General features: G+C 39.7%; 1 protein-coding gene across 2 annotated transcripts in view; it reads right to left on the reverse strand.

Moving 5' to 3' along the window:
* The window catches only part of Ola1 (Obg like ATPase 1), a 124,768-nt gene that overhangs the window by 54,628 nt on the left and 54,678 nt on the right, over positions 1-15,462 (reverse strand). For both annotated transcript variants that reach the window (XM_021181910.1, XM_029474093.1), the window contains exon 5: positions 10,741-10,916. In XM_021181910.1, the coding sequence (XP_021037569.1) occupies positions 10,741-10,916 (176 nt within the window). The remainder of the gene's footprint in view (positions 1-10,740; positions 10,917-15,462) is intronic.

The raw sequence follows: 15,462 nt of genomic DNA on the forward strand, positions 1-15,462 counted from the left end.
AATTCCAAGCCCAAACTCTTCATTTGATAAAAAACAAAAACAAACAAAAAAACTACAAAAAAACCCCCACCTTTCAGCCAGCAAGCTGAACAATTTAAAATCAAACAGGCGAATGCTGTCAGAAACACCTTGTATTCATTACATGTTTAATCATGAATAAATTTTTGGCTGCCACACACTTAGAAATCTTTTTAATGTTGCCATGTTTTTCACAATTCTCTATGTTCAGTTATGAGGGTTGTGATTTGTCAGGCATGGTGCGTGCCTTTATTCCCTGCACTAGGGAGGCAGAGGCTAATGGACCTTTTTGAGTTTGAGAGCAGCCCAGTCTACAGAGCAAGTTACAGAACAGCAAAGGCAAATAGAATCCCTATCTCAAAAACACAAAAGTCATCACCATCGTCATCCTCACAGCCACTCATCATCTGTGAGGTACATAACCCTAGCATAGACCTTAGTGGGCCATTCTGGTGGGAGTCAGGCTGATAAATGTGGACCACAATGATCATGCTAATCAGACTGGACAAAGAAACCAAAATCTATTGGAAACTAAACTTTACTGGTTAAAGGTCAGGTCTCTTAATATCTTCCTCCTAGCTCTTAAAAACTTGAGTTCGGCTGAATTCAAGTCATAGACAGTAAGCAACCGTGCAGGTTGTGGCAGTAGTGCAGCCATGAAGACTGTAGCAATAGTGCAACCATGCAGGCTGTGGCAGTAGTGCAGCCATGCAGGCTGTGGCAGTAGTTTCTGTTCACGGCTTTTAGTCAGGGTTACGGAAAAGAAGGCAACAAATAGAAGAGACATATATATTAAAAACAAAAAGCTAAACAAAAACAAAAACAAACCCCTCCAGTTTCATGCCAGGTGAGGAAGAACATGGATATAAAGTTGCTATGAGGTAGGGTGCAGAGTATTTGTAAATGTTAAAGAAATTGCTACCATTAAAGACTGTAGATACCACTAACTTTCTCAGAAGTATTTAATGATCGTAAAGAAAAGGCAGTTGTGTCATCAAGATGGCTTGAAGCCTGGAGAGCTGAATCCCAGCTCCAGAAGCAGTTAGAGGTGGATGAGAGAACTGACTTCACAAAGGGGTCTCCTGACCTTCACATGCAACCCTGTAGCATGAGCATCCTCACACACACAGTGACAATGAGTAAAAATTTAAAATATACATGTAATTGAGGGAGTACTTAGAAAGTTGTAGCACCAAACTTTTTATTTGACAATGAAAAATCTGGAAGCTGCTTAAAAAAATCTAGTTTGATAGAGACAAATATTATATAAAACTGAGAATTCTGTGCTAGGCATAGTGCCACACACCTTTAATCCCAGACAGAGGCAGGAAAATCTCTGAATTCCAGGCTAGCCTGGTCTACAGAGAACATTCCAAGACAGCCAGGGCTGTACAGAGAAACCCTGTGTAGGGGGACGGGAATAAGGGTGTGGGAGGTTGGAGGGTGGGAGGCATAAAACAAACAAAACCATTGAGAATTCCCAATTCCAAAAACCTGGAGACCTCCACAACCTCCATCTTTCTGAATAATGACATGAGTCCACAAGTGAGAAACCCCACATCTGATCTCATGGGACTAGTGGCAGTCAGAATGAAGGAGTTCTAATGAAGGACTGCATTAGACTGTCATTACACCATAAGCATATACGCATATACACTATATAGGAAACATAAATGGGTCTGTGTTTAGAATTTGGATCCTATGCTCAAAATATAACAAGAGGCATGTGCAAATAATGAAGAATAAGAAAAACAGTCCACATCAGAAGCACTTCTGCTCCAGTAATTTTAGATACAATGTAAGCAATCTGTACAGGGAAGGAGGGAGGGAGGGACAGATGGGAGGAGGCAGGGACAGACAGAGGGAAGGAAGGGGTATTGCTGGACAAAACATAATTTTACAAATATACTAAAAGTCCATTGAAATGTATACTTTTAAAGTGCCAATATTCTAGTATATAGTTGAACTGTCTAAAAAATGGTTTAAAAGCAACAGAAAAAAAAAGTGTATGGCAGATAAGAAGAGTAAGTCAGCTTCAGGTTTGGTTGGTGGAAAATAAAATTATTTCTGTCTGCAGATTTTTATCTTGGTCTTTGGAGTTGGGGGCAAGGTCATCTGGTAGAGGTAAAGAATGCATGGAATTACAGAGTGAGCACAGTAACAGGTTTGGGGAGCATAGGGGAACAGCTACAACAGAGCAGAGCAGAGAAGCTAGATACTGCTAAGGGCCATGGAGATCATATGCACAGGAATGTCTTCTTAAAAGTCTTTTCTGTGTTTGGCAGGGTATTGGAAAAGAAAAGGTGAATAGATAGATAACAGACAGACAGATAGATAGATTGATAGATATTGTGTGTGTGTGTGAACATCTATGTGTGGAGATCAGAGATCAATGATGGGTATGTTCCTTGATTGTTCTCCATCACCAAACACAGCTGTCATATTGGTGCTGGGAATCCAAACTCAAGTCCTCAAGTTTGCCAGTAGGCATTTTACAAGGTAGGTTATTTTCCCAGCCACAATCTAACTCTCAGCTATCATTTATTGTTTGTTTATCTTTAACAAGTTCCCATGCTGTAGAATAGGCTACCTAAGCTTGTGATTACCCTGCCCCTATTGCCCGTGCACTGGAAGCACAGGTGTGAGCTAGCATGCCTCTGGTTTTTATTTTTAATTTTTCCTGCTGTTTTGGAGACAGGGTCTCACTATGTACTCCTACATGGCCTTGAACTACAGGCATATACCACCAAGCCCAGCTCTGGATGGAGCCGCTGTTTTTGATGCCTATACATCCTAGACAAGTGTTCTACCACTGGTGTATATGTGTGTATGTGTGTGTGTATGCATATGTATATGTATGCATATACCAGTGACATATCTAGCCTTTTCTATCAGTTCTTAGATGAATTTACTTCTCTCTTACGTGCTATACCAACTGGTGACCCCAAATCAGTCTAATCTTTGCTTTATCTTGAGAGGAGTCAAATACCTTTGCACTTTCCAACTTCTATCCTCAAATCGAGAACAGGGTGCACTAAGACTCATACCATTTATGCAGTATACGGAACACACTATCCACCATGCTACTGGACTCTTAATCCTTTTCCAAAGTAATGTGGCTCAGTCCACAACTTCTGTTGAGATTAATCCCAATGCAGTGGTGTCCTGTAAGAGCTCTACCAAAATGGGGGTAAAGGCAATGGGATGCTCATGCTCGACTTTGGATCATAAAATATACAGAGGAAACATAGAAACCACGTGAAAAATACAGAAAGAATACAAATAAACCTCCTGAAACTGAGCAAGCTTAATTAAGTAAAAAAAAAAAAAAAAAAAAAAAAAAAAAAAAAAAAAAAAAAAAAAGTCAGAAATAAAAATAATACATAAGGCAAGATGTAAATCCTAGCAGCAATAGAAGGAAGGAAGGTTCTCTGTGGTGGCAGAGAAACAGCACAGCTGGTCTATGATCGGCAGAGTGCCAGAGAGAGAGGTGCACAGTGCTAAGTCCTGGAGCTGCTCTGGCATGGCTTACAATCCAACTCCAAAAGGCATGTGACTATACAACAAACCGTTCTCAAATATTTTCTTTATTTCATTGTATTTACTGCCTTGTATTTTAAGAATAATACCCATTTCTTAAAATAATATTGAGCTGAACCTGCCCCTTACAAATAAAAGCTTCAATTTAAAAGTAAAAGAAAATTTCTGAGAGTAAATGACAGAAGTTTTTCTTCTCTAGCAATTTTTAGGTTTATATGCTTATATGCTTATATGACCAAATATGAAGTCACTTTATTCTCTAAAACCTAACAATAGATCTTTCCTAAATATGACTGTAAATTAAGTAAAATATAGTGTTAAGAAGATTATTTGCTTAATTGTAGTCGTAGTCAGTTATGCAGAGGTTCTCATGCATAAAGCAAAAAGGGAAAACTAGCTCAACCCTCAACCTTTTCCACTGCTGCTTAAAAGCATCACTTTTCAAAGCCCTCATCAGTATTTAGAATAATTACTGCTGGACCCATGAAGTAGTTCAACCTACCATAGTATGGTGGTCTAAATGAGAATGGCCATAAGCTCATGTATTTGAATGCTCAGTCCATGGTTGGTGGAATGGTCTTGGGAAGGATTAGGAGGTGTGGCCTTGTTGGCTTTCAAAAGCCCACACCATTTCTAGTTCGTCTCTGCCTTCAAGTTGTGGATAAGATGTAAGCTATCAGCTACAGCTCCTGCACCATGCCTGCCTAAAACCTATTCTGCCATGATGATCATGAATTAACTCTCTGAAACTGTGAACAAGCCCCTCCAATTAAATGTTTTCTTTTATAAGTTGCCTTAGTCATGGTGTTTCTTCATGGCAATAGACAAGTAGGACACAAAGTTTGAGTCCCACATTATCACATCAAATTAAGAATTTTATCATCCTCATTTTAAAATATTATCTTTTAAAACCTTTTGAATATATTATATACTTTTGAATTTATATATTATTTGAATGTATGTGTTATGTACATTCAAATAATAAACCATAATAATCTATCTACATTCCTGATTAATACACATTTTTTCAAAAAAGGTGTGTGTGTGTGTATCCATGTATGTAAGTGCCTGCAGAAGTTAGAAGGCGGCACTGGGTCCCCACAAGGTGGCTGCTGGACATGAGTGTTGGGAACTTCTCAAAGAGCAATAGGCATTCTTTATGACTGAGCCATCTCTCCAGGCTCATCACTCTTCTCTATGTGTGTTTCTGCTCATGTAAGTGTTCATGTGATGGCCAGAGGACAAACTCAGTGTCATTCTTCAGGAGCCTGGAGCTTACCACATAGGCTGGGCTGGTTGGCCAGTAAGTCGGAAGAATTCTGCTGCCTCTGTCTCTGTAGTACAGGGAATATAAATGTGCTAGAACACCCTGCTTTTATATGTAGCTTCTGGGGATCAAACTTAGGACCTCTTATAAGCATTTTGCCAATTTAGCTATCTTCCTAGTCTATGCATTGTGAAGTTTTAAACTGATTGATCTACTGAAGTGTTTATTTAACTTTAGGTTTTGATTTCTATAAACTTACTTTATAGTAGCTATAAAGGGTCTAGAGCAGTGGCTCAGAGGTTAACAGTACTTGCTGCTCTTACAGAGAGTTCAGTTCCCACTCATATGCTGCTCGTGTCTAGTTACAGGCGGTTCTGAGACTTTCTTCAGGCCTTTATAGGTACCAGGCACTCACATAATACACATACACATAAGCAGGCACTCACACACACACATAAAAATAAATACACAAATAAAAGGATAAAAAAGTAGAAGCTTACCTAAGCATCTGACATTCTTAATGTATTATTTTAATGTAATAAGCCAAATAGAAAAGAATAAATACCATATAATTATATTTTATAAGACATCTAGGCTAGAGAGGGCTCAAAGGTTAAGAGCACTGACTGTTCTTCCAGAGGTCCTGAGTTCAATTCCCAGCAACAACATGGTGGCTCACAACCATCTGTAATGGGGTCTGATGCCCTCTTCTGGTGTGCCTGAAGACAGCAACAGTGTACTACTCATATACATTAAATGGATAAATAAATCTTTAAAAACAACAACAAAAAAGACATCTAGAATAGGCAAATCTTTGGAGACAGAAAGGAAAACAATAGCTATCAGTAGAAAGTAGGAAATCACTGTCATTTGTTTGAAGACAGGGTTTTCTATGTAGCTCAGGCTGTCCTGGCTCACTTAACAGACCATGCTGGTCTCCAACTCACAGGCAGCCCCGCCTCTGCCTCCCAAATCTCTGGGCAGAGGAAGGCGTCACTAATGCTACCTCACGGAAAGTCACTGTTTAAAGTCTACAGAATCTCGCTAGGAAAAATTCAAGGGAGGACTACTCAATACCACTGAATTATATACCTAAAACTGGTTAATAGTGAATGTTATACTATGTATAATTTAACATGATAAATGCCATTTTTAGAGCAGGAATCTTCTACTTCAGCACTTATCTTAATGGATAACTAAGACATTGACTGTGGGGCAAGATGGTACGTGCCTGCAATTCCAGCACTCAAGAGATGGAGATATCAAAAAAAAAAAAAAAAAGCCAGGTGTGGTGGCGCACGCCTTTAATCCCAGCACTTGGGAGGCAGAGGCAGGCAAATTTCTGAGTTCGAGGCTAGCCTGGTCTACAGAGTGAGTTCCAGGACAGCCAGGGCTACACAGAGAAACCCTGTCTTGAAAAACCAAAAAAAAAAAAAAAAAAGAGAGAGAGAGAGAGAGATGGAGACAGGAGGTTACTGTGCTGTTACTGTACAGCCTGGCCAGTACAGAGGAGTGGGGAGAAGGACAAGAAAAATGGAGTATGGTGGCTCACACCTGTAATTTTAGCACCCAGAAGGCTGAGGTGGAAAAATTACCATGAGTGTGAAACCAGGTAAGTCATGAGTTCCAGGACAGCCCGGACTACAGGAACAGACATGGGTTTCATTTTAAACAGCTTGCCTTCGTTAACTGGAGATTGTACAGGAAAATGAAAGGACACTCTTCAGCATCAATAACTACTTCTCCTCATATCTTTTCCTTTAGAAATGATGGTTTTAGGGGCTGAAGAGCTAAGTCAGATGGCAACATGATAGCCTAGCATGAGCAGAATTGTGGGTTCTATGCCAAGCAGAACATAAAGCCAGATGCAGAGGCACACCTCTGAAATCCCCAAACTTGGAAGATGGAAATAGGAGGATCAAGAATTAAGTGCATCCTTGGCTCAGAGTTTGAGATATATAATCATTTAAGACTATTCCTAGCTTAAGCCAGGTATGTTTTTACATACCAAAAATCCCAGCACTTGGAAAGCCAAGAGCAGGATGATCACAGTTCAAAGTCAGCCTGGGCTTCACGTTTCAGGAATGTCTCGAATTCATCCTTCAAGAAATTCTATTTTGGGCCTGGAGAGATGGTTCAGTGGTTAAGAGCACTGACTGCTCTTCCAGAGGTCCTGAGTTTAATTCCCAGCAACCACATGGTGGCTCACGGCCATCTAATGAGATCTGATGCTTTTTTCTGGTGTGTCTGAAGACAGCTACAGTGTACTCATATAAAATAAATAAATAAATCTAATAAATAAATAAATAAATAAATTCTATCCCCGCCCCCAGACTTAGTTAAAATAAGGCCACAGTAGAGTAGAGTGGGTCTTTAGTATGACTGGCAACATTTTAGCAAGCGTGCTGTTAGGACAGAGGGGACAGAGGAAACGCAACTATATAAAGGCTATGATAAACGGGATCACCACTGTTGCTCCTTGTGATGGTTTGTATTTGCTTGGCCTAGGGAGTGGCACTGTTAGGAGGTGTGTTCTTGTGAGAGTAAGTGTGTCACTGTGGGCATGGGCTTTAAGACCCTCATCCTAGCTGCCTGGAAGCCAGTATTCTGTTAGCAGCCTTCAGATGAAGATGTAGAACTCTCAGCTCCTCCTGTACCAAGCCTCCCTGGATGTTGCCATGTTCCCACCTTGATGATAATGGACTGAACCTCTGAACCTGTAAGCCAGCCCCAATTAAATGTTGTCCTTATAAGAGTTGCCTTGGTCATGGTGTCTGTTCACCATGACCAAGGCAACTCACTCTTCTAAGGACAACAGTAAAACTCCTGTACACTGTGCTATCATCTGCTAATCCTCATCAAACAGCTGAGATACCACAGAGCTCTTTGAATTATGACCAAGGGAACATTCATTGGAGTAGGAAGAGAATTATTTTAGAGGGTGTTGACATTCCAAATGAGGGACAGAATCTAACTGAATAACTACTCGAACACTACTAAAAACAATATAAATCTCAGACAGATTGCAAACTTAAATGTGAAAGGTTAACAATAAAGCTTGTATAAGACAAGATAGGAGATATTTCAAACATATATTTATGCACATAATGGTGTGTGTGCCACTTTCTACAGAGCACATGTGGTCAGAAGACAACTATGTTAGTTAGGTTTCTTTCTCTCACCAAGTGGACTCTGGGGAATCAAACTCAGACCGTTAGACTTGGGTGGCCTTGTCTAATGAGCCACCTCACCACCCCATTTTATTTATGAGACAGTTTCTCTTGCAATGAGTGAGGCTGGTCTTTAACTCCTTATCTTCCTGCCTTGGCCTCTCAAGTACATTACAGGTATCTGCCACCATGCCTGGCATCTGTGCATGTGTGTGCTAGGGATATACATTCATGTGTGAGGGTGTACATATATGTGTGTACATGTGCTAAGCAAGCAGTCTACTATTAAGAACTATCCTTATCCACAGGAATGCTATTTTTGTGTCCTTCATAGTGTTTTTCAACATATTTTATATATTTTATTAATTCTTTCAATAACTCATACAATGTATTTTGATCATAGTTACCTTAACTCCTTTCAGATCAACCACCGCAATTTTGTGTCTTTTTTTTTTTAAATAAATAACCCACCAAGTCACTTTGTATCGTCAGTTTGGATCATCCACCAGAGCACAGTCAACCCGACAAGAGATAGACCATTAACTATAACATGACTCTTCCTTCCCCAGAAGCTGTTAAATGTCAACATCACTTCACCTGGGGTGCAGGCTTGCGAGCCCTTCCATGCTCCATGCTGGAACACAGACTGGCTTCATCACGTACAGGTCTTGTGCCACAGCTGCTGTGAGCTAATGAGTACAGCTTTCCTGTCATGTCCAGAAGACACTGCCTCACACCAGTCCTCTCTCCCAACCCAAGGAATATTTTTATACCCATTTTCCATTTTCTTCTCTATTCTAACCCTCATGTGACTTCATTAGCTACCTCTCCATTCTCTGCCATGTATAAATAGGAAGTGAGCATAGGAAATAGGAAGTATAGTACACAAAGGAAACGGGCAGCGCACATTTCTTCCAGTCCCAAGTCAAACTGTTTTTACTGTTACTTGTTGATTGTGTCCCCAAATTCAGAAGGCAAGTGTAGGATCTTTCTTTCCTTCCTTCTCAAGAAAAGTCAAAGTTTATTAAAAGAAGACAATTGTATTAGAGTTTAAAAGAATACCCCCAAGGTAGGCAGCTGTGAATCTCAGCAGCCGCCTGGAGGAAGAGAACACAGGAGAGAAACAAAAGACGTCACAGAAATCAGCTGCATGGCAGAAAGGGGAGCTTAAGAGGAAGTAAGAAAGCCCAGAGTTTCAGTAAAGGCCTGCTTACATCAGATATACAAAAAAGAAACATGCTCTTTTGAGAAACTCAGAAGAGCAGGCAGACTCAGGAAGCAGCATGGCTGTGCCTCTGCAGACTACTGCTGCTTTCTTTCTAAGTAGTGTAGTTTTATAAACACTGAAAATAAATGTGGGAGGGTGAAATGGCATAATCAGTTTCTGAAAACTAAAACAAATATTTGCAATAAAAATTAACACAAAGCCAGGCGGTGGTGGCACACACCTTTAATCCCAGCACTTGGGAGGCAGAGGCAGGCGGATTTCTGAGTTTGAGGCCAGCCTGGTCTACAAAGTGGCCAGGGCTACAGAGAAACCCTGTCTTGAAAAACCAAAACAAACAAACAAACAAAAAACATAAAAATAGAAAAATTTCTACAACAAAGTTGCATATAAAGCAAGAACAGTTACTAGAAGATGTTATTATGCATCTCTTTTTTAAATGAGAAGTACATATAAAACTTCGAAACTGACATTTAAGCATCTACCATAATGCTATAAATAATAATTCACTAGTGTGATTAAAAATATATCTGAGTAGTGGAATAATGGTGGCTATTTCCTCTCCATAAAAATTAAATTTTTGTCTACCTGAAAAATGTGTTCATTTGTGGCTGGAGAGATGGCTCAGAGGTTTAAAGCACTGGTTAAGGTCCTGAGTTCAAGTCCCAACAACTACATGGTAGTTGACAACCATCTGTAATGGGATCTGGTCTTCTGGAGTAGCTGAAGACAGCGAGAGTGTACGTATACAGAAAATAAGTAAATAAATATTTAAAGAAAAAAAACATACCCAGGAAGAAAAGAACCTTCTAAAAAAAAGTATATTCATTCAAAGGTGGCATGGTAGCTCATCTCTGTAATTCCAGTGCTTAGGAGGCTGAAGGCAGGAGGACCACAGCTAGTTTGAGAGCTGCTTGGGTTACTTGGTAACTCTGATGCCACACTAGCTTACAAACTAAGACCTTAGAGATGGCTCACTAGGTAAAGTGCTTACTACGGAAGCATGCAGCCTCAAAGTCAAATCCCTAGAAGCACAAAAAGCAATGCATAGTGGATAAACATCTGTAGTCCCTGTGCGCACGCGAGAGAGCGAGAGCCAGAGCCAGAGAGGGAGGGGGGGGGCGGGAGAGAGAGAGAGAGAGAGAGAGAGAGANGAGAGAGAGAGAGAGAGAGAGAGAGAGAGAGAGAGAGAGAGAGAATGAGAATGAGAATGAGAATGAGAATGAGAATGAGAATGAATGAATATCCCCTGAAGTGGATGGGCCAGCTAGCCTGGCACATAAAATGGCAAACAGCTAAAGACCTGGTTTTAAAGAAAATGGAAAAAGAGCACCCTTGAAGTTTTCCCCTGACCTCCACAAATGGAACTTCTCCAAAATAAAACAAACAAAAAACTTCAACAGAAATAAATTTTTATTCTAAAATTCAATAACAATATAAAATAGTTTATGTGCTTACTTTTAAACCGAGAAAAGCATACGTAAGTATTTCCTTCGAGCTAGCTGTAAATGCTTACTTACATACTCGGGCTTCAGTTTCTTGTCGCCTCCCCTCACGGCCACCTTCTCCAGTTTGTCTAGAATGGGCCCGATCGCCTCCTCGTCCTTCAGCTGAAGCTCCTCATGGATTATCTCTATGTCTCGGATGGGATCCACGCTTCCTTCAACGTGCGTGATATCGTCATCTTCAAAAGCACCTAAAACAATGAAGAATGGATTCAACTAACAGATGATACACAAGGTGATTGTAATCACAGTAAACAGAGTGGAGGACTTTTAGACAGTGCGGAAACAGCTCCAGAGTTCTTAACTCTCTTCAAGCAGAACACAGCACTTCTCTCCATTGAGTAAAACTTAACAAATAACCACAGACATGGTAGTTCAAGAGCGTCAACATTTAAAAAACTGATACAGACAAGTAAAATAGGAAAACAAAATTTTATTCCAGAACTACTGGTTGCTCTCAAGTTTGGCATATAAGAGATACTGAATGCAAGGCACGAAAGCCTCAAGTTTTAAACTGCACTATTAGGGTTTCCAAGGGAAACCAGATTTGGGGGGGTGGGGGGCTCAAATCATCTGGCAGACCTCTTCTCTGCTTCAATCTACTTTATCACTGTGGTTCTGACGGTGATTAGATAATGAACCACTCAGACACACAATTTACACAGCAGCTAATTTCATCGGCCTGATTTGAGGGTATGGTTTTTAGGGGGCTATCAAAGAAGCAGATGAAGGTGCATTTGTCATATATGAGTGACAACCATTCACACTATCTGAACAAAATGGTGCTGGCCCTTATTAGAAACACATGCTATTATCACATATTTAAAGTGCAGTTGAAGCCGTAATTTCAAATTGCCAACTAGAAACATAAGGGTAAAACAACCGGATATTACTGAAGCATGTGTACTGACTTTATGCCCTTCTGAAGACATAATGTGGCAACATAATTCTATTGGGATTTACTCAAATTACCAGATAAAGAACAGTATCACATAAAAAATGCATAAATGCTATGAAATATTATAAACAGAAATCAGTGATACAGGTACAAAACAATAAATACTTATAAACAAATTAATTTCATAAAAATCATCTACTTGATTATATGACCTAAGAGGTATTTTAGACAGAAGTATTATAGAAATCATGAGTTAGCATAAATTTGATAAAGAAACAACAGCAAATATAGTTAATTTTTATGCAACATAGACTAGGATATTCTTGTTATGAGTTATAAAGTGTTCTAAATTGCAACTGCTTAGTTTTAAAAGTCATTTTTAATACTAATGTGGACTGTTCAGTAGTAAGCCATAAAATATAGGTATTTAAATATTTAAGTGCTTTAAGTATTGAACTGGTGTATTAGATGATGTCAAATTCATATGAACAAAATAATCAAAAAACAAAAACAAAAACTAAAAGTCTCCTAACTTGGTGTATTTCTTACTAAACACAACACATACGCCCTACCCGCCCGCCTGCCCACGGGCACAATGCTCTTTCTTGCCATGATTGACTTTACAAAGAGACAAGAGGGCAGCACATGCAGCACCCATCTCAGAGACAGACGGCAGAGGCACGCAGGAAGCCCTGGTTTGCTGCTCAAGAGTGCTTAAACTAGGTGTATTGGGACACACCTGCGACCTTAGTACTCATGGGGCAGAAATAAGAACATCAAAGGTTCAAGGTCATGTCTAAGGACACAGTAAAAGAAGAACTAACTGTATCTTCTAGCAGAGTGAGAAGTACCCTGAACAGCTGTCTTTCTATAGAGGCTGACAACTGCACTGATTCAACAACACCTCAAAAAGCTGAGCACCCAGTGTCGACAGCACAGGGGTGCAATAGGCATACAAGAGCATTTCCTACTTTACTGCAGGAAGAAGGAAATGTTGTATGAAAACTAAAGTGGTAGCTGGACCTTCACAAATGCCAAGTGTGTTTACCAGAGTGGGGTGGGATGAGATGCACACAAGCAGGGGAGACAGGCTTGAAATGAAGATGTTATTAAAGCAAACATGACAGGATTGCTGGGTAAGAAATCCTTGTGGTGGAATCCAATTTAGACCTAGTTTTAAAAATGGAGATTTGTTGTATTTAATATTTCAGACTCACCCGCCTCCCCCTCTCTACACACACACACACACACACACACACACACACACACAGTTGGGCACAACATACAGATATTATGATTTTTCTTGTTCTGGCTAATTACTGTAAGATCAAAATTGTAACCAAACTTAAGATACTATTTTGAAAATTAAACTTCTTTATTGTGTTTTAGAAAAGAGTAGCTTGTTTTTATAAAAACTGTTCTTTGTGGAAAGTTTAAGTGAGAAAAACTGATAAAGCAGCTTAAATTAACATTGATCCTATGCTTCTAACAGAATTTCAAACACCAGGTTCCTCTCCAGGATCTGCTTGGATAAAACTGAGGGTTGTAATTAAGAAAGTACCATTGAAACTCTCCTAATGCATTTACTGGAGGGATGTTGTTAAGTAATCACTCTAGTTACTGGCCTCTGTAGAAATAGACAATTGTATAAGACATTTTTCACTGAGTAGGCCCCTCCCTCTCTTCCTGTAAATGTTTGCTCCCCAGACTTCCTTTTACTTATCAAGACCATAAGCTATTATGTCTCTCTCCTGTATTAGTACTTCTACCATTTCAAGAATTCTTTCCCTTAAACATTTCAGTAAATTTAAAATTCTCTATTAAATCAAATATGTCACTCATTCCAGGACATTAATTTCATTCTAGTTACAGCTTTCCTTCCCCTAGTTCAGAGCCAAACATTCTGAAAGCACTGTCTATGACTGCTAATCCTCCACGTCTTAACCTTCTTGTCATTCAAACCATGTGCCTCCATTACAGCAAGGATCACAGGCACTGGCCAGGAACAGCAGCAACCCATGGATTCCTAGTATTTGAGAAATGGAAACAGAAGGTATGAGTTTGAGGTTCTGACTGCTCTGCCAGAGGACCCAGATTCAATTCTCGGCACCCACATGGCAGCTCACACCTGTCTGTAAGTCCAGTTCCAGAGCTTCTGACACCTCACACAGACATACACACAGGCAAAACACCAATGCACACGAAATGAAAATAAATTATTTTAAAAATGAAAGTTGAAATGAACAATACTTAGTGACAAGAAGTTATTCTGAAGAATAGAAGATAAGCATTTGCTTCTCAGATAGAGGGAGATCATAGGAGTTATAGATAGATATCAGGGTCAAGCATGGACTTCGTTGTCAGTCAGCAGGAAGTCAGCATGGCTCTTATGCCAGTGAGTGATGAGTGTGAAGAACACTGTTAAAGACTAACCAGGAATAGGAACTGCACTCCAAACACTATAAGAATCTCAATGGATATTTAGAGGACGTGTAAAGTGACAGATACAGAAAACAACTTCATCTGGACAAGAACAGTAATGGAGTAGGTGGAAGGCAGAAAGAAGAGAGATCACTATGAAGTTTCAAGCCAGAGGATTTTTATGTGAATTACTGTAAAGCCAATATATATATAAATTTAAATGCTTAAACCAGGTACAAAGCCAAAAGGTATTATATAACCAAAATGCATACTTGCAAGGACAGCAGTTCTCAACCTGTGGGTCACAACTCTTTTGGCAATCCTCAGTCTTCAAAACTATTTACAATTCATGGCAGTAGCAAAATTACAGCTCTGAAGTAGCAACGAAAATAATGTTACGGTTGGGGTCAGCACACCATGAGGAACCGTATGAAAGGGTGCAGCACAGGAAGGTTGAGAAGCAAAAAGAAACACACACAGCATATAGTCCTATTAAATCAACATCAAGACATTTGTACACTGGACTGTTTCACTTTACATTCCAGGTTCTTTCAAAGTAATTAGCAAGTGTCCTAAAAAAAATCTACATTCTGATTCATTCCTAATAAAACCACTAGAAATTATGAAGCCACACTTTGAAAGGTTAAGAAGACATATTACAAAAATGCTTTTATTTTTAAGTCAACATATAAAGTGATGAGCTCATTATAGTACTGTGGTCCCCTGCCTGCTTACAGTTTTCTCATGCTTTCATTTATTATTTGTATATGAGTGAGGGCACATAGACGCCACAGTACACATGTGGCAGTAAGGGATAAATCTGTGGAGCAAGTCCTCTCTTTCCACCATCACATGCTACATTAGTTAATTTCCTATAGCTGTAAGGAAACACCACAACCACAACAACCCACAGTTTCAGAAAGATGAGAGTTCGTTAACTTGCTAGCAGGGAATTGTGGCAATAGCAGGCATGATGACTAGAGCAGCAAGCTCAGAGCTCACATCTTAAACCACAATCACAATGCAGAAAGAGTGACCCAGGAATGGCATCTGGCCTTGTAACTCTCAAAGCCTGCCTTTAGTGAGACACTTTCTCCAACAAGACCACACCTCTTAATCTTCCCCAAACTGCATTACCAACTTAGAACAAGTAGTCAAATGTCAGGGACTATGGGGGACATTTCTCCTTTAAATTATCACACATGGGTTCTGGAGATCAAAGTTATGTTACCAGGCTTACCAACAAGTGATTTTACCCATTGAGCCATCTCACTGGCCATAGCTTTGTAACTGTTTTGATCAGTTTTAGGAATCAAACCCAGGGCCTCTGCATGCTGGGCAAGAGCCCCACTACTGTATTACTAGCCTTTCAGCTTAACTTTCATCTTGGGATCTTGAGCATACTAGGCAAGTATCTA

This window comes from Mus caroli, chromosome 2 (genome assembly GCF_900094665.2).
Source record: "Mus caroli chromosome 2, CAROLI_EIJ_v1.1, whole genome shotgun sequence".
Classification (NCBI taxonomy): domain Eukaryota; kingdom Metazoa; phylum Chordata; class Mammalia; order Rodentia; family Muridae; genus Mus; species Mus caroli.